Source organism: Polypterus senegalus, chromosome 1 (assembly GCF_016835505.1).
Source record: "Polypterus senegalus isolate Bchr_013 chromosome 1, ASM1683550v1, whole genome shotgun sequence".
Taxonomy (NCBI): Eukaryota; Metazoa; Chordata; class Cladistia; order Polypteriformes; family Polypteridae; genus Polypterus; species Polypterus senegalus.
Window position 1 is genome coordinate 333220701 of NC_053154.1, and position 25739 is coordinate 333246439.

Consider the following 25739-nt stretch of genomic DNA (forward strand, 5'->3'; position numbering starts at 1 on the left):
TTTGTCGACCTCATTTGTAAGCTCCTTTGGATATAATTATCTGCTGTGTGAATAAATGTAAATCTACGCTTATTTTCATTGTCAATCTTTTATGGTTTCCCTCAGTTATGTCAGTATGGGCATTGCCCTCTACAAGGACGATGTTCACCTCCTTTCTCTATTCGAGTGTAGAGATACATTAGTACTAGTTACAGGGTCTGCGGTTCTGCACATCTGCCTCCACTTGGCTCAGTCCAGAGCGTCTCCCTGGAGGTGGCGTTTCTTTGGCCAACGTCCTTGGTGGTTAAGAACAGATAGGTAGTAGACCTTTATGTGTCCCCAGCATCTGTTTATTTCAGAGGGGTGTGCGTGTGTGCAGATCTTTTTTTTTTTTTTGCACATCAGGTTCGTTACTGGGTTGGTCTTCTCTCGCACCTTAAGATAAACACACATAGGCCCTCACCACAACAGGGCCCCATGATTGACACACACACACACACACACAGCTCTAGCACAAGTGCCTTATGAATAACACAGCCCGTTACTCTCTCAGCACTTCAAGGGACTTACTTATTATCGGCACAAACAACATACGATGTTTAAAAATATATCTCAGACCTAAATATTACTTTGGGTCTCCAAGAAAATATTCAAACATAGAAAGGCTCAGCATCCTTGGCTATAGGCCTTCTATCATCCGAGAATACCTTACTTGGCGTCCCGCTCCTTACTGTGCTGGGTGGAGCTCGCTTAGTTAAAAGCAGCATGGTATTTATTATATGAATAATGATACCAGTATAGAAAAGTGTAAAAGAAAATGTGGATAGCAAAGTCTGGATATATAGAGTCCTTAGAAAAAGTAAAAATGGCAAAGAGGAATGTCGCAGGGCGGCCTGTGATCTCACATTCGGAAGTTGTTTATCCATCCATCCATTATCCAACCCACTATATCCTAACTACAGGGTCACGGGGGTCTGCTGGAGCCAATACCAGCCAACACAGGGCACAAGGCAGGAAACAAACCCCGGGCAGGGTGCCAACCCACCACAGGAAGTTGTTTATGAGATGCTTTTCTGCCGATCAGATGGAAACAGCCACACATTGCTGGCGCCGCCTTCTGGCATCGCCCTGTTCTTCTTGTGATGTCGCGCTTCAGACGAAGCGTATTATAAAATTTCATGCTGGGGGTTTCACAGCACATGAACGTTGCCTACACCTGATTGGCTGGCTGTCAATATGATGGATGAATTTTGCTCAAACGCTTTAATCAACTTTTTATTTTCCCCCCAAATAATAAAGTTTTTTGATGTTGCCTAGTATCTACTGGCATGTCTTCCTTTCCCAGGCTGTAAACCAATTTAGCAAATTGTTTAAACAACTGTTTTGAAAATGAAGGTTGTGGTCCCCGGCCGGGACGCCCAGGAGGATGTGAGAAGGGCTTGTGCCTCCTCCAGACCGCGAGGGGGCGTCCGTCCTGGTTATTCAGGAGGCCTCGGGTAGGGGGCTTAGAAGCCCAGCCCTGTAGGGACCCGTGGCCACCGCCAGGCAGCGCCTCAGTGCCTAATTATCCCGGGAGCCCGGCACTTCCGCCACACCAGGAAGTGCCGGGGGGAAGATGACAGGGGACACCCGGACGGCTTCCGGGTGCGCAGCCGGCACTTTTGCCACACAGGGGTGTGGCTAGTGCTAATTGCCGGGGAGCAGCTGGAGCCCATCTGGGTTCCCATAAAAGGGGCCGCCTCCCTCCAGTCATTGGTGGATGCCGGGAGGTAGCAGGACTGAGCTGGAGAGAGAGAACGGGAGGTGGCCAGGAAGGCACAAAGACTGTGGGCCCTGGACTTTGGGGAATCGGTGCTGGAAGCACTGGGGTTGTGAGTGCACTCTGAAACTGTGTAAATATTGTAAATAAATGGTGTGTGGGTGAAAATATGTTGTCCGTCTGTGTGTGTCCGGGCCAGCTTTCACAAGGTATAATTTGGGAAGCGGATATGCTTTTGATGTTAAAATGCCTATACAGGGTGGTCCACATTGATTATGCAGGTCCAGATCGTCTGGATGACTTTGATTTACGCGGGGACGATTCCAGTTCGGTGTGAAGATGATTCTTCATGTCGTCAGTAAACACTTCTCGATGGTCCGTGATTTTTCGTGTGATTTTTCTATGTCATAAACTTAATACGTTATAGCGTAATGAAAATTGCATAATTAGATCTGGACCACCCTATACAAGTGTCCTGCATTTGAATTCATCAAAATATAGTGAAAATACAGATCTTGTACCCCACAACAGCTTCATTGCAATGTCACAGTTTGTCAGTCTCGCCCCCCTCTGGACCTTGCTCTGTTAGTTTGCCGTTGCGTCACAAGTTGGAAGTCAGGGAGCTCCCGTGACGAGTGAAAACGGCGGCGTCCTCCATGTTTGCTGGTTCAGTGGCACCGTGTACCGGGCGGCCCACCTATAGATGCACCTGCGGCCACCAGGCGAGGTGACCCTAAAACGAGTGTAGCGGCTGTGGTGGATGACAGCATCTGTTTATTTCATTGGTGTGTGTGTGTGTGTGCAGATCGCTGCCTTGCATTTGGACTTGCGTCTTTCTTTCTTTTTTCTTTTTCTAAATCCTCTTCCTCAGTGGAATCTCATTAGCATGCGGGTTATTAGGCGCTGAAAAGAAAACGCGCTCTGAGCGAGTTCCCAGCCCACTTCTGATCAGCAGTAGACTTTCTTCTGATGTCAAATTTAAATAAAAATCTATTATGCAGCAAAAAAAGTGCCGTTTTGGGAGCAGAGGAGGCCTCATGTAGCTCCTTTAGCTCGCAGCAAACAAATGTTATTTTAGGGAAGAAGGTTTAAACTAATTTATGTGTAACTAATTAAATCTCTTGCTGTTTGCGCCCTTTGAGAAGCGGAGCTGCGAGCGCCGCCGAGGCCTCGCTGCGCTTCTGTGTACAAAGTAAAGAAGTCTGGAGTCAACGGGGCCTGTCGGCAAGTCGCGGTGGTGGTGATGATGGTGACGAGTCTGCGAGTGGAGGGGGGTGGTGGGGGTCCGCGGAGAGTGAGCACCGCTCGGCCACGACCCTGTGTGTGTTTCCTGAGTGACGTCTCGTTTTTATTTCTTCTTCTTCTCTCTCTCTCTACAGACTGCGCACGTTGACCGACGCTCCCTGCCACCCATGGGCTACATGACGCACACAGTGAGCGCCCCAAGTTTGCACGGAAAGACGGTAACTATTTTCCCAGCCTTAATGGTTCTGTGTGATCCGGGTGGTCCGAGCAGGGGTGTACGCGACGTGAAGCCTTGGGCTTTTCTGCAACCCTGGATGCTCATTCTGCTTCTCTGCCGTCTTTAACTCCCTGCAGCCGGAGGAGTTGACCTTACTTCTTATTCAGTTAAGGAGGCATCAGGCCAAGATGGCCAGGGCGAGAAGTGACGCCCTTGCCCATTTGCAGCTGCATGATGGACCCTCTCGATCCACTGTCCAGGTCAGCTGCTGATTGACTTGTCGTTCGTGGTGTATGTGCCATGCTCTCCCTGCCTGTCACGTGGCCTGTGCGTCTTAAATGTTTGAGCCGTGGCATGGCTCGCCCCGCAGCTAGTCCGTCTGTGACGTCGCCGACCACCTCCCTCTATATACCCGCACCCCCCACCCTCCTCGCTGGCCGTCACCCAGCTGTGCTTCTGCTTACTGCGGCTGCTTTCTTGACATTTGACAAGTTTGATCCCTGGAGGAGTTTCCTGGTAAGTTGGATGTTCATTTCGCTGTGTGGCGGTGGAAGGACGAGCAAAGTCAGTAAGCCTTTATTTTATATAACGCCATCCTAATTTTAAAATGAATGTCCTGCCCAGCATTGCCATGTACAGTCATGTGACAAAGTAAGTACACCCCATGGAAACCTTTGACCTTTTCCAACATATTTGAAGAAGCAGACATTAGATCTCCATGCCGGCAGTGGCCACAGGCCAAGGTGATAGACTTGAAGGAAGTTGTGCGTTTCAGTCATTGATTCAACACAAATATCATTAGATGGGATGGTCTACTGGGAATAAGTAAGCCCACCGTCAGCCACGGAAACTGGTACTGCCCCCTCTATAAGAAATGACTTCTTTTGGGCGGTTAGTAGTCCCTGATTGGACCACTCGCTCCTCCGTTCAGAATTCCTTCCATTGTAAGATGTCGGTGGGTTTTCTTGCACGCCCTTCCCATGTCAATGGGATTCAAATTGGTCTTTAACTCGATCAGTCCATAAACATCCCTCTCTTCTTGTTGAGCCATTCCTTGGTGGATCATTATCGTGCTGCAATGTCCATTTCCAGCTCCTCCTTAACTTGAGGACCGATGGCCTCACATTTTCCTCACGCGTACTTTGACGTGATGCAGAATTCATCGAGGACTTGATGGCTGGCTGCAAGCTGCCTGGGCACTGACTTGGCAAAGCAACCCCAAACCTGAACATCTCCACCATCAAACCTCACAGTAGGTATGAAGTTCTTCTCCTGAAATGTTAACCAATCATGTCTACTGTTGCCGTGGCCAGACAGCTCTACCTTTTGGTTCATCTGTTCTGGAAGGCCTGCTCTCTAGTGCCTTAGTTCTTCAGTGGCCAACTGTCATCTTGCTCTAATTTTCATGTTGGACAGCAAAAGCTTTTCTCACACCTCACATGAAGGTCAAATCTCTTTCTGACTGCTGCACATTGAGTTACCTGCGAGGAAGTTTTGGTGTTCTTGGAGACTTTTTGTGTCAGACGGTCAGCTCTTGGGCTGAATTTGCTGGACAAGTTAGCCGCCGTTTGAGATCTGTGCCATTTGTAGACAATTTCCTTTACAATGAAATGCCTGACTTCAAGTAGTTTGGTGATCTTTTGAAATTCCTTCCCAGACTCTTCGGCATCCACAACCTTCTTTACAATACAATTTATTTTTGTAGAGCCCAAAATCACACGACTACTGCCACAATGGGCTTTAACAGGCCATGCCTTTTCACAGCCCCCCAGCCTTGACTCTCTAAGAAGACAAAGTAAACCTCCCCAGGGAAAAAGAATGGAAGAAACTTCAGGAAAGGCAGTTCAAAGAGAGGCCCCTTTCCGGGTAGGTTGGGGTGTGCAGTGGGTGTCAAAAAGAAAAAGGGGGTCAATACAAGACAATAGACAGAACAGAAGACAAGTAATCCTCAAAGAACACAAGTAACCCCCCATCTTTCTTAAGGGACTTGGGGAGCTGTTTTGATCTTGGCATCATGACACCACACACTCTCCAGTAGCCAAGAGAACCCCAGACCCTCGATATCTGGTCGATGAATGGTCAGTTCCACCTCCAGCCTAATCATTGGTACCTCAACTGGAACACCTGATTCAGATTTGATGGAGATAAATGTTGGAGTGGACATACCTTTTCTAGGTGACAAACCTGCATTTCTCTTAATTTAGGTTATGAGAATGAAGACACCACGTCTGTCTTAATGTGTCATTTCTTCAAACGGATATCAAGTGTATCTGTAGGCCTGGTTCTGCAAGAAGCTCTAATGTCTGACTGCTCAAATATGTTGAAAAAGTCAACCGTTTCCATGGGATGCACTTACTTTTTCACGTGACCGTATTTGACCAGATGGAGACGTACCAGAAGCTCACGAGGAAGGATGGGCATTGCCTGATGACCTTTCCTTGTCCGTCCTTCCTCAGCTTGGTGCCAAGCGTGCCAGCCGGCTGTTCTTGCCATCCATTGTTAGCTGCCCCTTTTTTTCTTTTCAGCTGGCCTGCCAAGTGGGTGCATTGGGGAAACCATTTCCTACACAAGCAATTCCCACATGGCCAAGCATAGAAAGGTTTGCACATTTTTCATGCCACTCACTTTGTTTCTCCTTCTTCCCAAAGGCAGACGACACTTACATGCAGCTCAAGAAGGACCTGGAGTACCTCGACTTGAAGGTAGGCAGCCTTGCTGTTTTGTGGCTCTCGCTAGTCAGACACTGAATCTCTTCATCTCTCTTCCTCTTTGTGTCTCTCCATCCTTCTTTCCCTCCTGATTCTGGAGCTTTCAAGATGGATCTGCCAAAATTGAAAGGCTTGTTCAAATGGCCTCGTTTCTACACTGTCTGCATGTGGGACTCGGCCCTTTCTGACAGTGACGTTTTCTTTTTGTAACTCTCTTCTGACACCCATCCTTTGGCATGAAGCAGAGGCCAAGTCCCATCTTGAATGTGACGATCCAGACGAGTCTGTCCACTGCATCCCTATAAAGCTTCTGCCCTAAAACTGAAATACTGCGGAGTTCAGTAACTGTTCAGTGACTCATCCATCCATCTTCTGCACCTGCTTATTGCTATTCACAAGTTTTTCTTTGGGTAGACGGTGAGAACCATGAGAGGGCACACACTCTCGCCATTCTGACTGGGCTAATTTAGCATGGCAATCAGATGGATGCACAAACACCTCGTGGGGTGACCAGGTGGCACAAAAAGAGGCTTGAAATGTGCGTTTGCAACTTTCCACGCAAAAGTCTGGAGTTTAGAACAGAGAGCTTGATGGGAGAACATTGTAGCGGTCAAGTGCTGCTGACGGTGATTTATTTATTTATTTTAATGAGAGGATATACCAGGGACAACCCCAGCCTTGGATCCACACACACACACACTACTACAGAGACCAAATTACAGAGACCAAATAAAGCACACTGGAAACATTAAACAATAAAGAATTAAATTAACTAAATGCAAACAATAATACCACCCCTGACCCCTTCGGCGATATTACATTATACATATAAACACAGACACCACACAGCAAAGTCCATGGAAAAACCAAACCGGATGAAATGAAAGGTGACGAGATTAAGTCCAGCGATCTGTATGTTGAAAGTGAAGGGAGAACACAGTCCTACTGGTAGTTGCTGAAAGGGTGACGACGGATGTATGGTTCAGGAGCGCTCCTGTTCTTGTGGGAAAGCCAATGAAGCCAAACACAGTCCTCAGTGCACAGGTAGACAGACGATCCAGACCCCAACAAACGAATACAAAACAGGACACAATGATGAAATGTGTCAGAATTAACAGCAGGCAGTCCGACAGATAAATGCAACACACAACGTACAACAACAAAAACCTGCCCTCCTTTTAACCTACTTTGACCACCTTTGACCCCAACAGCCCCTGCAGGGACTGCTGGGAGATGAAGTTTTAATTCATAGTAGCCCTGCTACAACATGCACTCCAAGCTCTTGTGGAAAGCCTTCCAAGAAGAGCTGTTATAGCGGCAAAGAGGGAACAACTCCATGTTAAAGTCTATTTATTTGAATGCAGTGTTATAAAAGTCCCTGTTGGTGTAACGGTCAGCCGTCCCAATACTTTGGTCCATATGGTGTATTTGTATTTTTTTCTAAAGCTATAAATGCTTAACTTAGCTATTATTTTCCCTTTTCCTGTGTAGTTTGCTCCCTTCATTTAACTCTAACAGTGACAATTAACAAGCAGCACAGCAGACCCCCGGGATGATGAAAGCAGCAACGACTTCAGTGTCAGACCCGCTGATTAGTAAAATAATCCTCTTTAATAAAACCCCTGTGTGCGTCCAGGTGTCCATGTGTGTGTGTCTTCTGGTGAAGTGCGCATGCGCGGGGCCACACAGCACGTGTTCAGTCTCTTCCTGTGTGAGCAGAGAGAGAGAGAGAGACAAACAAGACAGACACACAGGCGCGCGCAAGACACACATACACAGGCGCTAGAGAGACACACACACACACGCAGACCCGCGAGAGAGACACACGCACACACTCAGGCGCGCGCGTGCGCATTGTTGCAATGTTACTTTTCTTGATGGTTTATTAAATTATGGATTTTTTCAAATGTTCATTTTTTTTTCCCTGTTCTTAAAACTCATTAAAAAAAGTGTTTTTAGCGAGCGGTTCGTAGCGCTATAAGCGTGAACTCTTGCAGTGTTAGTTTTCTCTGTTGTTCAAGGTTTTCTTAGTGTTATTCAATGTTTTTACATTTAGTTTACTATTACACTGTGCATTGTATGATATAATTAACTATTTTTGTGCTTAAAAATCTTTAAAAAATATATATTTGCATACAGTTCATGTGGTCTGGAACAGATTAATTGTATTTACATACAATCCTATGGGGGGGGAAATTACTTTGGTTCACGACCAAATCGGGTTACAACCAGACTTTTGGAATGAATTATGGCCGTGAACTGAGGCTCCACTGTATTACTGTCAGACAAAATTACAGACATTTCACGGAAATACAAACCAGTATTACTGAGAGAGAAAATTAAAGGCACACAATACAGTGACGCATATTACAGTCACATACAAGGTCCCTTGCCATTTAATATAGACTGTTCCTACTAATGTTCATGCACTACTGTTCTAGCACCCGTTATTGTAACGGGAATAATGTCTAGTCAGTTAAATAACCAGAACAGCTGGAAAAGCAGAATGAAAATGAGGTTGAAGATACTGTTAATGATATATTCCCCATATAACTGCTTATTACATTGTAATAAAAATCTACCAAACTTAGTTTATAATTTCTCCATTGACCCCAAAACACAGAAACTGGGAAATCGAGACTCCCTTAATTAGGCGAAGAGTCCAATGAAAAACAGAAGTTGGTTGGAACAGAAACCCTGCAGCCATGGGGGGGTCCCTGTGACGGTGCAGGGCCTGCTCCATGTGCCCACCTCTCTTCTTGGAGCATCTCAAACCCACCACCGTCTGTAATGTACCAAGCAAATGGGGACAAATCACACTTCTAGCAAGTGGATGGTGTAAAAGTGTCCAAAAAACAACCCCACCAAAACCGTGTCCGTAGTGCAGTGCTTCAAAAATCCATAAGTAAATAATCTATAAAAGGGTAAAAACTCCACAGTCTAAAAACGAGAATAAAAACCCAGCAACAGTCAATGCACCAAACGAGCCAAGCACCACACCTTCCAGGTCTCCCCAGCTCACCCCTGAATCGTTCAACTGGAGAGACTTCAGCGGGTCCTCTCATTACTAACCCCCATCTTGGCTGCCTGCGTCGGCATCTGCCAGACCACTCGGGTTGGTTGTCCTCTCGCCCTCCCCCTTGCACATGCAATTGTCCCTTGGAGTGCAGGAGAGGACGCCATCTTGATCGTACCCACACCTCAGTACAGTGGGTAAGATCTGTCCTTCGAGCAGCGATCCCTCGCTCCGACACGGGACCGTTGACTGCGCTGACCTCATTCTCTCTGCACCAATGCTGCACTCTCGCTCTGCGTGCCTCTTTCATTTCTTCTATATCCTCTCTTTCTCCTATGCCAGCTCCCTGGGCATAGCGTCTCAATCACGCACTGCAGGAAGCCGATGAAGCAATTGAGAAAGGTGGCACCCTCGCGTGCAGGTGTGACTCGCCCCAATTACCTCATCAACTCCCCGCAGCGGTGAGAGTGCGCCCACAGAGACGGACACGGCCAAACCCAGCCATTCTTTCAGACCTGCTATACCACAGACCCCAGGATCGAGTTTGGGAAGCCCTGGACTGAGGTGTTGAGTCTATTTGAATTTTTGCATCGGCTGTGATTTTATGTCAAGTTCAACTGCTACATGATCCACTGAAGCAAAGCACTTTTTGTGTTTCTCTGGGGAAACAAACATGGATGTGACAAATAAAGCATTATTCATCCTAACCTGGTCCTGACTGGAAGTAAAACATATACCACAGTATTTAGAGAAAATCAAATCGAGATACAGTATATGGAGTATTGCCACATGACCTAAAATTATCAAGGCCTAATTTTGAAGCCATGTCACTCAGCCCTTGCTGAACTGTAGGAAGCCCTTGGCGACGAGATGCCACCCGTGTTGTGGAGCCTGATTGGTCACTTGGGTTGTTAGGGGGATTCTTTCTTCTTCAGCTCAGTGTACCGAGCGGCTCCAAGTGAAGACTTGTAACTGTGAAGGGTGCTGCCAGGAGGGCTGTGCAATGTCTTCAACATTCGCATCGAAAAATCAACAATGTACGATATCGCCTGCGCGCTTTGGAGTTTAGAGATGCTTGTGGATTCCAAATAGTTTGCTGGTTAGCCCACACATCACCTATAGTTGCCTACAAAAGGGGTTTAGGGTGGTCGTGCTTTAATTCTCACACCTCCTACTGTGCTGTGTTGTTTTCTCACCTTGTGTGTTTGGATTGAAGTCCGGTTCATTTAGGTAGATGTGAAGACCCCAATCGCACGCTGGTCTGATGCAGCCCAAAATAACTTAACCAAGACCCTTAGGAAAGGGTGGTCTCAGTGCAGTACCAAGTGAACCCTGGAGTGATCCCACATGAGACTGATCTAACTACAACAACAACAACAACATTTATTTCTATAGCACATTTTCATACAAACAGTAGCTCAAAGTGCTTTACATATTAAAGAATAGAAAAATGAAAGACATAATTATAAAAAATAAATCAACATTAACATCGAATAAGAGTAAGGTTCAATGGCCAGGGGACAGAAAAACAAAAAACTCAGGCGGCTGGAGAAAAAATAAAATCTGTAGGGATTCCAGACCATGATACCGCCCAGTCCCTCTGGGCATTCTACCTAACATAAATGAAACAGTCCTCTTTGGATTTAGGGTTCTCACGGAAGGGCTTGATGATGATGATGGTCACGTAGACTTCTTCCTTTTAATCCGTCCATCATTGTTGGAGCATCATGAAGCTTTGAGTAGGTGGAGGTGGCGAGGCCACCACCACAAAGAAACGGGAAAAAGAAACAGAAAAGAGAGTAGGGGTCAGTACCGATTTTAGAGCCACCATGAATAGTTGTAATGATGAATTGAACATACAGAGTATCAGGATTAAGTTAGATTAACTATAGGATCTAACTATATGAAATGCTGTGCATTATGGGTGACATTGGGTGTGCTGTGGTAGTCTGCTGTCAGTAAACAGGGGACCTCACTCGCCACGTAATGAGTCGATGGTTAACAAGGAGTATTTAAAACTAGAATCCTAAGAATAAACTCGTAATCCCGGCCCACGGTAAATCCATTCGCACCTCCACCATCAGTGTCTTTTGTTTTGTAAATGCGTTGATCAGCACAAGCAGCAAGCCGCCCTTGTTGTCCCATTTCCCTCCCTAAACGGAGCTCAGCTCAGGCAGAAAGTTCTACCAGCTCAAGCTAAGGCTCCTTCTCTGCATGTGAGGTGCCTGGAGTTGTAGAGGATAAATTATACAGTAATACAGACACAGCGCTCTGTGTCTACAAAGATCTGTGTAAGTGTAGGATGACACGACATGCGAGGCAAGAAATGGTGAACACTCACTAAAACAGAAACATTTTCCATTGTAAAAGAATGGGGTCTCAACACACTGGAAAAGTTTGGGGCAGCCACCTGTATATTGTCCCTGGCTGCAAAAAAGGGTTTTGAAATAAGCACTGATGTGCATGAGTTGAGTTCCAGACTGAACTGAATTAGTGGTGGAAAAGATGGCGGCTTTAAAGGATGATACCGGAAAGCGACGACATTCTTGGCGCCAGAAAGTGACGTCATTCTTGGTGTCTGAACCGGAAGTGACATCATTCTTGGCCCCTACAAATAGAAACACACGTACACCATATGGACCAAAGTATTGGGATGGCTGACCGTTCTGCCAACAGGAACTTTAATGACATGGAATTCGAATACATTGACTTTAATGTCAATGTCAATTTATTTATATTGCACATTTAAAACCACATAGGAATGCTATGGCCAAAGTGCTTTACAATAATAGAATAAAAGAAAACAAGCAAATAACATAAATAGAAATAAAATATATGAACATAAATAATAAATAGAAGTAATGTTACATAATCTCAATGAGGAAACCATCAGTATTACTAAAGGTCACGGAATGCAAGTGAATGGAAATGAGTCTTTAATCTCGTTTTGAATTGTCGACGACTCCTTTATGTGACGAGGTAAAGAGTTCCACAGGCGAGGTGCCACAACTGTCCCCCTTAGTGTGACACTCGGTACGAAGGACAACAAGAGACAACTGACCAGAAGATCTAAGCACTCTGGATGGCTGGTGTAAAGCATACAATTCAGATAAATGGGCAGGAGCGAGCCCATGTAAAGATTTAAAAACTAGCAACAAGATTTTAAAATCAATTCGAAAACTGACAGGCAGCCAGCGTAAAGAAGCTAATATTGGAGGAACAGAATCGGACTTTCTTGCCCCAACCAGGATGCAAGCGGCAGCATTCTGGACCAACTGTAACCTGCGTGTCAGATTTGCTAATCACAGAATACAGCGAGTTGCAGTAATCGAGGCGAGAGAAGATAAAAGCACGAGTAGCTTTCTCAAGATCCCTAGAAGATAATAAAAGGCTTGATCTTACCTAACGGACGAAGCTGGAAAAAACAACTCTTGACTACAGAATTAACTTGTTTCTCAAAAGAGAGGTTACTGTTAAAGATAACACTAAGATTGCGGACTTGAGGTTTGACTTTAATATGGAGTTGGTCAGCAGCTATAACAGCACTTCTTGGAAGGCTTTCCACAAGCGTTTGGAGTGTTTTTGTGGGAATTTGTGGCCATTCATTCTGTGGAGCATTTATGAGGTCAGGGACTGATGTTGGACGAGAAGCCAGGCTCGCGATCTCAGTTTCAGTTTACCCCAATGGTGATCGATGGTGTTGAGGTCAGGGCTTCCATGCCAATCTCATCCCACCCTGTCTTTATGAACCTTGACTTTGTGCAATGGGGCTCAGTTATTCTGGAATAGGAAAGGGCCTTCCCCAAACTGTTTCCACCAATTTGGACGCATGGCATTGTCCAAAATGTCTTGGTATGTTGAAGCGTTAAGATTGCCCTTCACTGGCAGTAAGGGGCCAAGCCCAAACCCTGACAAACATTAAGCTTCCTCCACCAAACTTCACAGTTGGCACAATGCAGTCAGGCAGGTAACATTCTCCCAGCATCCTCCAAACCCAAACTCTCCCACCTGACTGCCAGACAGAGAAGCGTGACTTGTTACTCCATAGGACGATTCCAGTGCTCCACAGTTCAGAGACTGTGCGCTTCACACCACTTCATCAGACGCTTGGCACTGGACATGGTGAAGTGAGACTTGCGTGTAGCTACTCCATTCCATGAAGCTCCCACCGCACAGTTTTTGCAAGTAGAAGTCTGGAACTCTTCAGCTATGGAATCAGCGGCACATTGGCGACTTTTATGCACCTTTAGGAGTCATTGACCCCACTCTGTGACTTTACGTGAGTGACTTTGTGACTGAGTTGCTGCTGTTCCTAAATGCTTCCACTTCCCAGTAACACCACTTACAGTTGACCGTGGGATATCCAACAGGGATGAAATCTCATAAATCGTCTTATTGCAAAGGTGGCATCCTATCACAGTACCACGCTTGAAGTCTCAGAGCTCTTCAGAATGACCCGTTTTGTTTGTAAATGGAGACAAATGGCGAGGTGCTTGACGTTCTACACCTGTGGCAGTGGGTCTGATTGAAACACCTGAATTTAATAATTAAGAGGTGGGTCCTGATGTTTTTGTCCATCTAGTGTAGATATAAATGTGACAACAACTTGTGTAAAACAATACCCTCGATTACCAGCCGACCAGCGCGAGCCAAGCACCTGAGCAGGCGCACCGCTTCCCTCTCGCAGGTCAGGTCAGACAGCCAGCCATTGTAAATTCACTTGTGATCGGGTCAATCAAAACGCATCCATAGATGGCCAGACATGAACAGCAGTGCCCTGTGAGACTGACGAGCGAACCCCCTACTCTTACACTTTACAAAGTGGTGGGCCGTCCTGTCAATGTGCCCACTGACTTTGACGTATGTAGTGAATGTTCAAATGTATACAGGAGTTAAGACAGGAGACGTTCATATGGCAGCTACTGCAGCGTCAAACATTTAAAAAAACTTACCTGATGCCCGATCCCACGGCAGTGCCGCCTTTCTTTTGCACACTCGCCAAGGACTCCTGTCCTTTACACACCAAGTGCAGTAGCGCGTGATTTTCAAGTAGCCTTCCACTTGTTCACTAAAGGACGTTTTGCTCACGCAGCGGTGTGTGTGTAAAATAATTGAAATAATTCAAGAAGCTGCAGCGCTGCACAATAACAAATGTTCTCGGCACTCCATGATATCCAAAAAATGTTTCTGCCCAATGAAAGAAGTCCACGACTCGGCCACAGGCTGTTTACTGATGCGTTCAGCTCACTTGAGAGTTTGCAGTGTGGAACACAACTGAACTAACTGGACATTGAAACAAAGTAAGGAATCGTCCCCTGATTTGGAACAAAGCAAAGGGACTGAGTGTGAAAACGCCTTACGGGTGCTTGGCAGCTTTCTGATGAGGTGTGCGAGGTTTGAAAAATGATAATAATAATAATAATAATGTGACGGCTGCAGGAAATGTCTGCGATGATTTTTATTTACATCTACAATGTGGCCTCCCAGTGACAGACAATGTCTTCGACTACTGTCTGTACCAGAGCAGGTTTCCTGTCGGTGACATTTAGGAGTTTGTCCAGGATTTGCTCGGGCGCGGTGGAGTGAGTGCAGTGTGGCTAAAATGGAACAGAAAAATCGCTCAGCGTGTATAAAGATACAAAGTCCTGTAGAGGAAATTACTTCATACAAATGGGCGGCGGACCAGTAGATGTTACGAGTCAATACTACAAGGCACGAAAGTTGAAAAGTCTTCATCGCTAGAGTAAGGGATAACTAAACGTAATAGGACGCTATTGTCTGTCTGTGTATGGCTGCCAGGTGAGACTTACTTTATAGTTCACACGTGTTACAAAATGCTTTCCAACAGATGGTGCACCACCACCATTAACACTGACTGCAGTCGACTGGATGAGTTGTAACTGCAGATGAATACGCTATATGGCCAAATGTTTGTGAATACCTGACCATCACACCTTCTATGAGTTTGTTGGACGTCTCATTCCAAAAGTGTGATCATGAAGCACTCCCCTCTCCATTACAGCCCCCGGGAGTTGGACTGTGTCTGTGAATAATTGTGCCCACTCACTCAGCCGAAATGAACATTTGGGAGGTCAGGTGTTGATGTTGAACAAGACGTCCAGCTCACAGTCGGCATTCCAATTTGTCCTAAAGGTGTCCGGTAGAGTTGAGGTGCTGCTCTGCCCGGGCCTCTTGAGCTCCTCCGCGTCTTTAAGGACCTGGCGTTGCTTTTGTTTCACCAACCTGAAGCGCACACTTGACTCGAATGTCTTTGCATGCTGTAGCTTTTTACACTACCATTGACTGCAACCCAGGGGCCGAGCCCAAACCCTGTCATCAAACTATTCAGTGGGCGCTCTGCAGTCCAGATGGTGGTGTTCTCCTGGCATCTGCCACACCCCAACTGTGATTCATCACTCCAGGGCACACGTCTCCACTCCTCCAGATTCCAATGGCAGCTGTGTTTTATACCACTCCAGCTGACACTTGACTTGGTGGTCTTAAACTCGGCCATGGAAACCCATTTCGTGAAGTTCCCAGCATGCAGTTCTTATGTTGCTTCTAGAGGCCGTGTGCACCTCTGTTGTAAGTAATGCCACAGTTGAAGTGGGCATTTGTATGTGCTTTTTTTTTCTCTTCCTTTGGCCCTGCTCTGTGACTTTGCATGGTTTACTGTATTGTTGCTCCTCAGCATTTCCGCTTCTGATCTTGCCGAGCAGAAATTACATGTATGGACATGTGGCAAAGGTGGCATTCTGTCAGTGCCACGTTTAATGTCACTGAGCTCTTCAGTGGCGCCCATGTTGTGGCCAATGACTCTCAATGGAGATTGAATGGTTAGATACACAGTTTTATACACCTGTTAACAATGGGGTGGCTGAAACCCCTGAACTTGAGTCCATATAGGTTTGACCATACGGTGTTCATGCCAATTGATGGCTCACTGCAAACGGTAACGATGAACATGCCAGGCAGACGGAACCTGGATTACTTCTCTCTCAATATCTGTCTGTCTCGTATAGATATGGATATACAGATAGTACATACTAGCTGCCCCCTGCGGCTCTTCCTGCGTGGTAGTAAAACAGAACAATGTAAAAAAAAATTGTAATTCTGGCCAAGCGGGAGGTAGGTACACTCCAAAGTCGGACGTTGGCACTGTATCTGATCGTTTTCAGCTCTGACGGGAGAGCATCCCCCGCGTGGGGAGAAGAGCACGTGGCCGGGATATCTCTGGCAGTCAGCAGCTACACACCTACCTCTAAAACACACGGAGCTCTGATCTCTCTCTCAAAAATGTCAAACGTTACTCCTTAACAATCTCTAGATGGTCATGTCTGCTGAATAAGCAACTAAGCAGAGGCAGGAGCGACTTGAATGGAGGCTGGCGTGTGAGTGAGGAGGCCCCGCCCATGTCCCCTTGGCCTGCAGCCTATCTCTCGGGTTCGCGTGAATAAATCGGTACCTCAAGTGAATGATGGTGCTTGGTAGATAGATAGACAGACAGATAGATAGATAGATAGACACTTTATTAATCCTAAGGGGAAACTGGTGTGATGAGACAAGTCGCAAAATGAACTGGAATGCTCAAGCAAATTATAGAAAAAAACGAAATCTGTTAAGTAGTTCTCTTGGGAAAAGCGGACAGACAGACAGACAATTGGATTTTATTTATATATATATATATATATATATATATATATATTTAGAGAGCGATCTATAGATAATAGGTATATATAGATAGGTCAATAAATATTTGCACAGAGACAACTTTTTTCTCATTTTGGTTCTGTACATCACCACAATGAATTTTAAATGAAACAACTCCGATGACGTTGAAGTGCAGACTTTCAGCTTTAATTCAGTGGGTTGAACAAAACGATTGCATAAAAATGTGAGGCGACTAAAGTATTTTTTGAACACAATGCCTTCATTTCAGGGGCTCAAAAGTATTTGGACAATTGACTCGAAGGCTATTTCATGGCAGGTGTGTTCAAGTCCGTCGTTATGTCTTATCAGTTAAGCAGATAAAAGGCCTGGAGTTGATTTGAGGTGTGGTGCTCGCATGTGGAAGATTTTGCTGTGAACAGACAACATGCGGTCAAAGGAGCTCTCCATGCTGGTGACAGAAACCATCCTTAAGCTGAGAAATGGCTACAATATCACGAGTGTCAAAATCTACAGTTTGGTACATCCTGAGAAAGAAAGCAAGCACTGGTGAACTCAGCAACGCAAAAAAACATGGATGTCCACAGAAGACAACAGTGGTGGATGAGCGCAGAATCATTTCCATAGTGAAGAGAAACCCCTTCACAACAACCAGCCAAGTGAACAACACTCTCCAGGGCTTGGTCGGCGTATCGATATCCAAGTCTACCATAAAGAGAAGACTGCATGACAGTAAATCCAGAGGGTGCACTGCAAGGTGCCAGCCACTCATAAGCCTCAAGAATAGAAAGGCTAGACTGGACTTTGCTAAAGAACATCTAAAAAAGCCAGCAGAGTTCTGGACAAACATTCTGTGGACAGATGAGACCAAGATCAACCTCTACCAGAATGATGGCAAGAAAAACGGATGGAGAAGGCGTGGAACAGCTCATTATCCAAAGCACAGCACATCATCTGTAAAACACGGTGGAGTCAGGCAGTGTGATGGCTGGTAGTGGCACTGGGACACGAGTGTTTATTGATGAGGTGACACAGGACAGAAGCAGCCGAATGAATTCTGAGGTGTTCAGAGACATACTGTCTGCTCAAATCCAGCTAAATGACGTCAAATTGATTGGGCGGCGTTTCATGATACAGATGGACAATGACCCAAAACATACAGCCAAAGCAACCCAGGAGTTTATTAAAGCAAAGAAGTGGAAAATTCTTGAATGGCCAAGTCAGTCACCTGATCTTAACCCAACTGAGCGTGGATTTCACTTGTTGAAGACTAAACTTCGGACAGAAAGGCCCACAAACAGCCAGCAACTGAAAGTAAAGGCCTGGCAGAGCATTAAAAAGGAGGAAACCCAGCAGCTGGTGATGTCCAGGAGTTCAAGACTTCAGGCTGGCATTGCCAGCAAAGGGTTTTCAACCAAGTATTAGAAATGAACATTTTATTTCATTTGTCCAATTACTTTTGAGCCCCTGAAATGAAGGGATTGTGTTCAAAAAATACTTTAGTTGCCTCACATTTTTTTGCAATCGTTTTGTTCAACCAACTGAATTAAAGCTGAAAGTCTGCACTTCAACGTCATCTGAGTTGTTTCATTTCAAATTCATTGTGGTGATGTACAGAACCAAAATGAGAAAAAAGTTGTCTCTGTCCAAATATTTATGGACCAAACTGTATAAGCACACGTTATGTATATGCATAGAAGCAAACAACTTATTTATTCATTCTCGTATTCAAATAAAAGAATGAAAATGCACTAAATAAAGGAAAAAAAAACAAATATAGAGAGAACTGGAAAAAATGGGCAACATATGGAATGGAATGAAAAAAATTGTACAGCACCTTAAGAAAAGGATTCGGCCTCTTCACTTTTCACACTTTATGTTGCAGCCTTGTGCTAATATCATTCAATTCATTTTTTCATTCGTCACACAATACACAAGATTGTTGAAATTAAAAAAAAAATTCCCATTTGACTGGTCAGATGTGTTTGCCCAGTTTCTCCACTCCGAACCCCAGGATCCTGTCAGATTGGTGTGCAGTTATCTTCAGGTGCCTTGCTGGGTATGCAGGCTGTCCATTTCTGATGAAGTGGGTGCACTTGGCATTAAAGCTCAGAACGTAGCAGTGCCCGCCCCTTCCAAATTCTATAAATAAGAGACGCCAGTAGTCAGTGCTCACTATGCACATACATCACAACTCCCTGAGCCGCTGTGATCCTCATTATTGCTTTGTTTCCCACAATCCTTTGCTGGGCTCATAGGTGTTGTGGCACACTGAAGGGGTTGTTTATTTTAATTGAGTGGCAAACAGTAGCACATAAAGTACAATACTTAGATTTGGACAGGGTGGTAATTGAACTGGTGGTCTCCTTCTTCAGGGGGCAGCAGTCCGCTCCACAGATTCCATTGCCTTTCACTTCCCCTCCTCATACCAGACCATGCCTTATCAGGTGGTGTCCTCCCTGGCATGCTGGGTGTGATTGTGTTTTTGCGTTCGTGTTTTATATTTGTAAGTCTGTGGGTGCGCTGCGAGCCTGTCCCCGAGAAGAAGAGCTTATTGTGTGCCAGAAGGAGGCGCTATGTGTTCACCTCCTTCATCACGTGCCAGGGTAGAGGGCACCTTGTAACTGGACTTTTCTGTTTTTGTTTGAAACAGATAAAAAAGCTTGAGCCTCTGATCCTCATGGTTCATAAAGTGTTACAAAGCTCTGCTCAGGCTTTTCGGTGCTCTTTAAACGTAAGGATGTCTGCATAAGACCGTGTGACCATCTCATTGCTTTGGGGGCTCTGAACCCCGCTCTGCGCCAAGCTCATAAGTGTAATTTGGCGAGCCACATTCCAGCAGCTTCTTGTGAACTGGTTTTTATTTATTATTATTTATTTGTGTGTGTTATGCTAACTTTTTTTTGTCTTTTTTTTTTGTTTGTTTTTCCCTCGGCTGCTCCGATTGGCTCTTCCTGCTTTTGCTACAGCTAGTGGAGAAGTGAGCCGCCTCTGTATCCATGTTCTGTATGAGCTTGGGAGATGCCAACGGGGCTGCGGCACCCATCCTTTCCCCTGCTGACTCTGCTGCCGCTTCTTGTTGCCCTTTGTTCAGACCAGTGGAGACTTGTCTGTTTTGCCTTGTGCTTGACGTGAATTATGCGACATTTCAAGCCAACTTCATGAGAGAACACTTGCACTTGCATCACCTGGGCTGTTCTGATGTGGCACATTTTGTTGAGACTACTTATTCGCTGATGTCGTAATTTCTCTCTTTGTTTCTTTATTTTTTCTTTTATTTCTTAAGGTGTCGGGGCGCGACAACTTTAAAGAAAGAAGCATGAAGCCGGTGAAGATCGCCGAAAGTGATGTGGACGTGAGTACCAAATCCATTTGTGCAGATGTTCTAGATTTCTAGTTTCCCTGGCCTTAAAGTTGAGTTTGGCTCAATTCATGAGGTAATGTCCAGCTGGCAGGAGAAAGATGACGAGTTGTGTTCCCTGTGTGTAACGTTTCCCTTTGGATTGTGTATCCCTCCTGCTTAAATGGTGCTCATGTTATTGAAAAAATCCTGTGTGGCCACTCTGAGTGTCTTCTGGGGCCGAGCTCTAACCAGAAATGCAGTCGGTTCCCCCAGTTACGATTCTAAGATGTGCGCATACCAAAGACGCATCCAGCAGGAAAAGCCCCACAAGAAGTTCAAGGCACCGAAGAAGGAAGATGCGGATTTACCAAAACCTCCATTGCACTGACTCTGATGTGCCCAAATGACCCTGGGTACAGGCTGCCCTCAGTGAGGCCCTGACAGGCCCTTTCCACCAGGACACCAGCTTGCCTGGCTGGCATTGAAGTCCATTCATTATCCACCACTTATCCAAGGTCGGGTCGTGGGGGCAGCAGCCTAAGCAGGGAAGCCCAGACCTCCCTCTCCCTGGCCAGCTCCTCTGAGAGGACCCTGAGGCGTTCCCATGCCTGCCGGGAGATATAATCCCTCCAGCGTGTCCTGGGTCTGCCCCGTGGCCTTCTCCTAGTGGGGCATTCCCGGAACACCCCCCCCAGGGAGGCGTCCAGGGGGCATCCTAACCAGATGCCCAAACCACCTCAACTGACTCCTCTCAATGCGGAGCAGCAGGGGCTCTACTCCGAGTCTCTCCCGGATAACTGAACTCCTCACCATATCTCTAAGGGAAAGTCCAGCCTCCCTGCGGAGAAAACTCATTTCGGCCGCTTGTATCCGCGATCTTGCTCTTTGGGTCACTACCCAAAGCTCGTGGCCATAGGTGAGGGTAGGAACGTAGATGGACTGGTAAATCGACAGCCTCGCCTTTTGGCTCAGCTTTCTCTTCACCATGACGGACCATTTAAGAGCCCGCGTTACTGCAGATGCCGCACCGATCCGTCAATCAACCTCCCGCTCCATTCTTCCCTCACTCGTGAACAACAACATTTATTTATATAGCACATTTTCATACAAAAAAAATGTAGCTCAAAGTGCTTTACAAAATGAAGAATCGAAAAATAGAAGACACAATAAAAAATAAAAATAAGTGAACATTAATTAACATAGAATAAGTAAGGTCCGATGGCCAGGGTGGACAGAAAAAACAAAAAAAAAACTCCAGACGGCTGGAGAAAAAAAATAAAATCTGCAGGGGTTCCAGACCATGAGACCGTCCAGTCCCTTCTGGGCAATCTACCTCGCATAAATGAAACAGTCCACTTTGGATTTAGGGTTCTCACGGAAGGATTTGATGATGATGGTCACGTAGACTTCTGGCTTTCAGTCCATCATCATGATGCTTTGAGTAGGTGGAGGTGGCGCAGGCCACCACGAAGAAACCGGAAAAGGAAACAGAAGAGAGAGTAGGGGTCAGTACGGATTTTAGAGCCACCATGAATAGTTATTATGTCATTTGTGCTTTCCTCCTTATAAAATGAAGGTGATGTGCTGGCCACGACTTTACTTTTAGAATTTCTTGTGCTTACCATCTCAGAGTGAACTCCAACCCCTGGGCTTTAAAGCCTGATGTCCGAATCATTAGGCCAGGCAGCCTGCCACCGTGCTGCTTGTGTTCTTGCAGTTTTCAGAATTAACTCTTCTGCTGTCCTTTTGAGCGACTAAACTGTTTTCAAGTGTTTCACTGTTTGACCTGACGGGCTGAAAAGACTTTTTATTCTGCTGCAGGTGAAGTTGAGCAGACTGTGTGAGCAAGATAAAATTTTACAAGATCTGGAAGCCAAGATGCGTATGTTGAAGGAGGATAAGGTAATTGATCTTTACTTCTCAGAGTTAAAATGCTAATGGACCTTGATGGGCCCGACGTCCCTGGTCCAGGTACATGTAAGTATGTGTTCACCTGGACCATTTTAAAAGGGAATTTTCTCAAATAGGGTGGTCCTTTCAAGTTAGGTGCTGCATGACTGTTGGGAATTATTTATGCCCAGGTTAGTATTGCTGTTTTATGAGTATTATAGGTGGCACCACTTCTATAGCTGTGTCCAGTGCCTTGGTCAGCAAATCTAGAGGTACACAAGTGTCGTAAAGCAGCTCCGGTAGATGTGGCCTGTAATGTCTCCCTACAGGACAAGCTTGAGTCTGTTTTAGACGTTTCTCACCGTCAGATGGAGCAGTACAAGGACCAGCCGGCTCATACAGAAAAGATCGCCTACCAGCAGCGGCTTCTGCAGGAGGACTTGGTCCACATCAGAGCAGAGATCTCCCAGGTGTCAACGGTAAGACCCAAGTGAACACAACATGCATAACAATGACGGTTAGTCACGAATTATATAGAGCAACCTTCAGTGAAGTTGTGGTCGGTCAAGGGCTGGTCAACTGTGGACCTCTGCAGTTGTTAAAACCCATCGGTGACACCCATCTGTGTGGCAATCTCAGAAGGTGGTCACTCTGACCAATCTGATCAATGGGCAGATCTCGTTTTTTGTATATTTGGAGGTGAGCAACAGTAGTACAGAAGGATACCTGTAGAAAATGAACCCAAATGTATCTGTAAAATACATTTCATGGGACATGAGACCATTTAGTCCAGGTGTCCATTTGGACTGCTGGATTGTTACTTGACCATTGTTATGTTCTCCACTTCATCCATGTTGAATCAACTTGGTCCTGCCTCTCTGTGTCTCCTGGTCCGACTCCGTGTCTCAAGGATCAATATTGGGTCCACTTCTCTGTTTTCTCTACATTTGCACCTTAGACAGTGTTATTTCTTCCCATGGCTTCTCTATTCACCTCCAGGCTGATGACGCACAGATCTTCCTTTTGTTTCCCTCTTATAACCCACAGGTTTCAGCTCAGATCTTGTGGTAGAAATCAACTAGGACAAGTCTGTTAAGATCTGCTTTGAGTCAATAATCAATCAGGAGAAAAGTTGTCCATCTGTCAGACTGCAGTTAAGAAACAAATGGGACGCAGATGAAGACACAAGCTGAAAGCTTAGGTGAAAGTTCACAGCCAGGTTAAGCTAACCAAGGCCCGGCTGGCAGGTCACATTTGTCAGGAAAGGTTGACGTCAAAGGGAACGTGTGACAGATCTGTTCAGGACTCTGTGATGGAGGCTGCAGTGCTGCTTATGATGTCACATATGACAAGATGGGGGAGTGTTGGGGTCTGCATTCCCATTCAGTGGCAGTCACATCAGTCTAGCCTGTTCGATTCTTGAATCTGCTTGGGGGGGCTTACTTAGTAATTACCAGCAAATCTTCAGACGCAGTATTCGTTTTTTAGTTCATTTCAGCACTTGAGCCATGTGAGGCTCACACATTCCTTGTTCTTTTCTGGTTTGCGTAGGCTGCTTCACACTTTTTGTATCCACATAGTGAAAAATAATGAAATGACGGGGTTGACGTGAGTAGTAGGTCACCTGAGGAGAGCCATCTAGCTACTACTTTAACAAATCTTTCTACTGCAGTTTTGTTACAAGTGTGTTATATTTCAGCCGGGGTTCATCCCCTGGCTAGGGGTCAAGTCCTTTTTGTTCATTTATAGGTAATTTATCTTAATGTTACTGTTGTTACTTGTCCCTTTTTTAATTGTGTCTTTAAGTTTCAGTTGTGTGCCTCGTGTTTTGTGGATGGTCGATGAGCGTCTCTTGTGTTTCTGCTGTGCTTTTTGTGAATTTCTGGATTTTGAACTCTTCTTGGATGTCGTTTTGGGACCTGCCTTGTATTGGATTGACTTATTGGAGTCATTTGTGCTGTACGGAGTGTATTTTTGTCAAATCATTTTTTTATTGTATATTTTAGATCTTATGTGGCCCTTTGTTACTAGCTGGGATTTTTTTGACAGGATTTCCCCCTCTAGTGGGCATTTTTGGAACTGTTGGGACTTTCGTGCTTGAGACTCTGAGTTCTTAACAAAGTAACTGATAGAATTATGAAAAATGAAGAGTGTGGACACCAGGGGGCTTTATGGCTCCTCTGACCCCAGACACACATTCCAGTTGAAATAAAAGGTTTACTCACACAAACACCTTGCACAAAGGCTTCAAAAGTGACATAAACCAACCACAGCTGCTCTTCTTTCTCTCTCTTGTCCTTCTCCACTCCTGACTCCAACACTCCTGGATAAGGTCGCTTGACTCTTTTTATCTTAGACTTGGGGGTACTTCAGGTGTTTAGGGCGTAGTCCAATGGAATCACTTCTGAGTCAATTGGAAGTCCCATAAAGTAGTGTGCATAACTCCCTGCAGCACTCCCTGGTGGCACCCACAGGTCCTAGCAGGGCTACCCCACAGCATTACAGTCCCCAGCATTCCATGTGGGTATATGAATGGATACCAAAGCTCAAGAATTCTACCATCTAGTCGGGCAGTGAAGCATACAGTTTTGAAACTGAACCTTCTCCAACCTCTCTGTTATATTGGCCTCCTAACTGGTTACAGGAATGGGGCCAATCCCAGCCTGGACGACAGCCCATGTGTGCTGTCCTTTATAAGAGTAATGGGCGGTCTAGGGAAATGGATGATGGGCAAAGATCGCTTCTGATGGTCACCTTAATTTGCTTTGCAGGAAATGGAGAACTCTTGGAATGAATATGGAAAGCTGGAGATGGATGTGAACCAGCTGAAAGCAGCTTTGCAAGAACACATGAGTAGGACGAATCTCTCTCAGGTGACTTGTCATGGCGGCTTTCTTCCCACAGCTACATACTCCCTTACTGATGCCCGATGTTCTCCATCCATCCATCAATTATCCACTGCTTATCCGAGGTCGGGTCACGGGGGCAGTAGCCTAAGCAGGGAAGCTCAGACCTCCCTTTCCCCAGCCACCTCCTCCTCCAGCTCCTCTGGGAGGACCCCGAGGCGTTCCCAAGCCAGCCGGGAGATATAATCCCTCCAGCGTGTCCTGGGTCTGCCCTGTGGCCTTCTCCCAGTGGGACATGCCCGGAACACCGCCCCCAGGGAGGTGTCCAATGGGGCATCCATCACTAGATGCCCAAATCACCTCAACTGACTCCTCTCAATGCGGAGGAGCAGCAACTCTACTCTGAGTCTCTCCCGGATAACTGAACTCCTCACCATATCTCTTAAGGGAAAGTCCAGCCACCCTGTAGAGAAAAATCATTTCAGCCACTTGTATCCGCGATCTTGCTCTTTCGGTCACTACCCAAAGCTTGTGGCCATAGGTGAGGGTAAGAACGGAGATCGACTGGTAAATCGACAGCCTCGCCATTTGGCTCAGCTCTCTCTTCACCTTGACGGAGCCTGCATTACTGCGGATGCTGCACCGATCTGTCTGTCAACCTCCTGCTCCATTCTTCCCTCACTCGTGAACAAGACCCCGAGATACTTGAACTCCTCCACTCGAGGCAGTAATGTGTTCCCAACCCGGAGAGAGCATTCCACCCTTTTCTGGCTGAGAACCATGGCCTTGGATTTAGAGGTGCTGATTCTCATCCCCGCCGCTTCACACTCCAGTGAGAGCTGGAGGTCACTGTCCGATGAAGCCAACAGAACCACGTCATCTGCAAATAGCAGAGACGAGATTCTGAGGTCACCTAACCAGACCCCCTCTGCTCCTTGGCCGCGCCTAGAAATTCTGTCATTCAAAACTTATGAACAGAATTGGTGACAAAGGGCAGCCCTGGCGGAGTCCAGCCTATGTTGTCGGGAGTTACGTGCTCCTGGTAGGGCCTCCCAAGGCAAACAGGTC

At 46.0% G+C, this 25739-nt stretch overlaps 1 protein-coding gene across 10 annotated transcripts in view; it reads left to right on the forward strand.

Moving 5' to 3' along the window:
* Window positions 1-25739, forward strand: part of plekha7b (pleckstrin homology domain containing, family A member 7b) — a 294855-nt gene that overhangs the window by 236724 nt on the left and 32392 nt on the right. For 7 of the 10 annotated variants that reach the window (XM_039738638.1, XM_039738665.1, XM_039738648.1 and 4 more), the window contains 7 exons: window positions 3118-3201; window positions 3338-3460; window positions 5849-5902; window positions 19879-19947; window positions 21757-21837; window positions 22155-22304; window positions 24597-24698. In XM_039738638.1, the coding sequence (XP_039594572.1) occupies window positions 3118-3201; window positions 3338-3460; window positions 5849-5902; window positions 19879-19947; window positions 21757-21837; window positions 22155-22304; window positions 24597-24698 (663 nt within the window). The remainder of the gene's footprint in view (window positions 1-3117; window positions 3202-3337; window positions 3461-5848; window positions 5903-19878; window positions 19948-21756; window positions 21838-22154; window positions 22305-24596; window positions 24699-25739) is intronic. The other 3 variants (XM_039738674.1, XM_039738682.1, XM_039738713.1) reach the window with 1 other exon arrangement.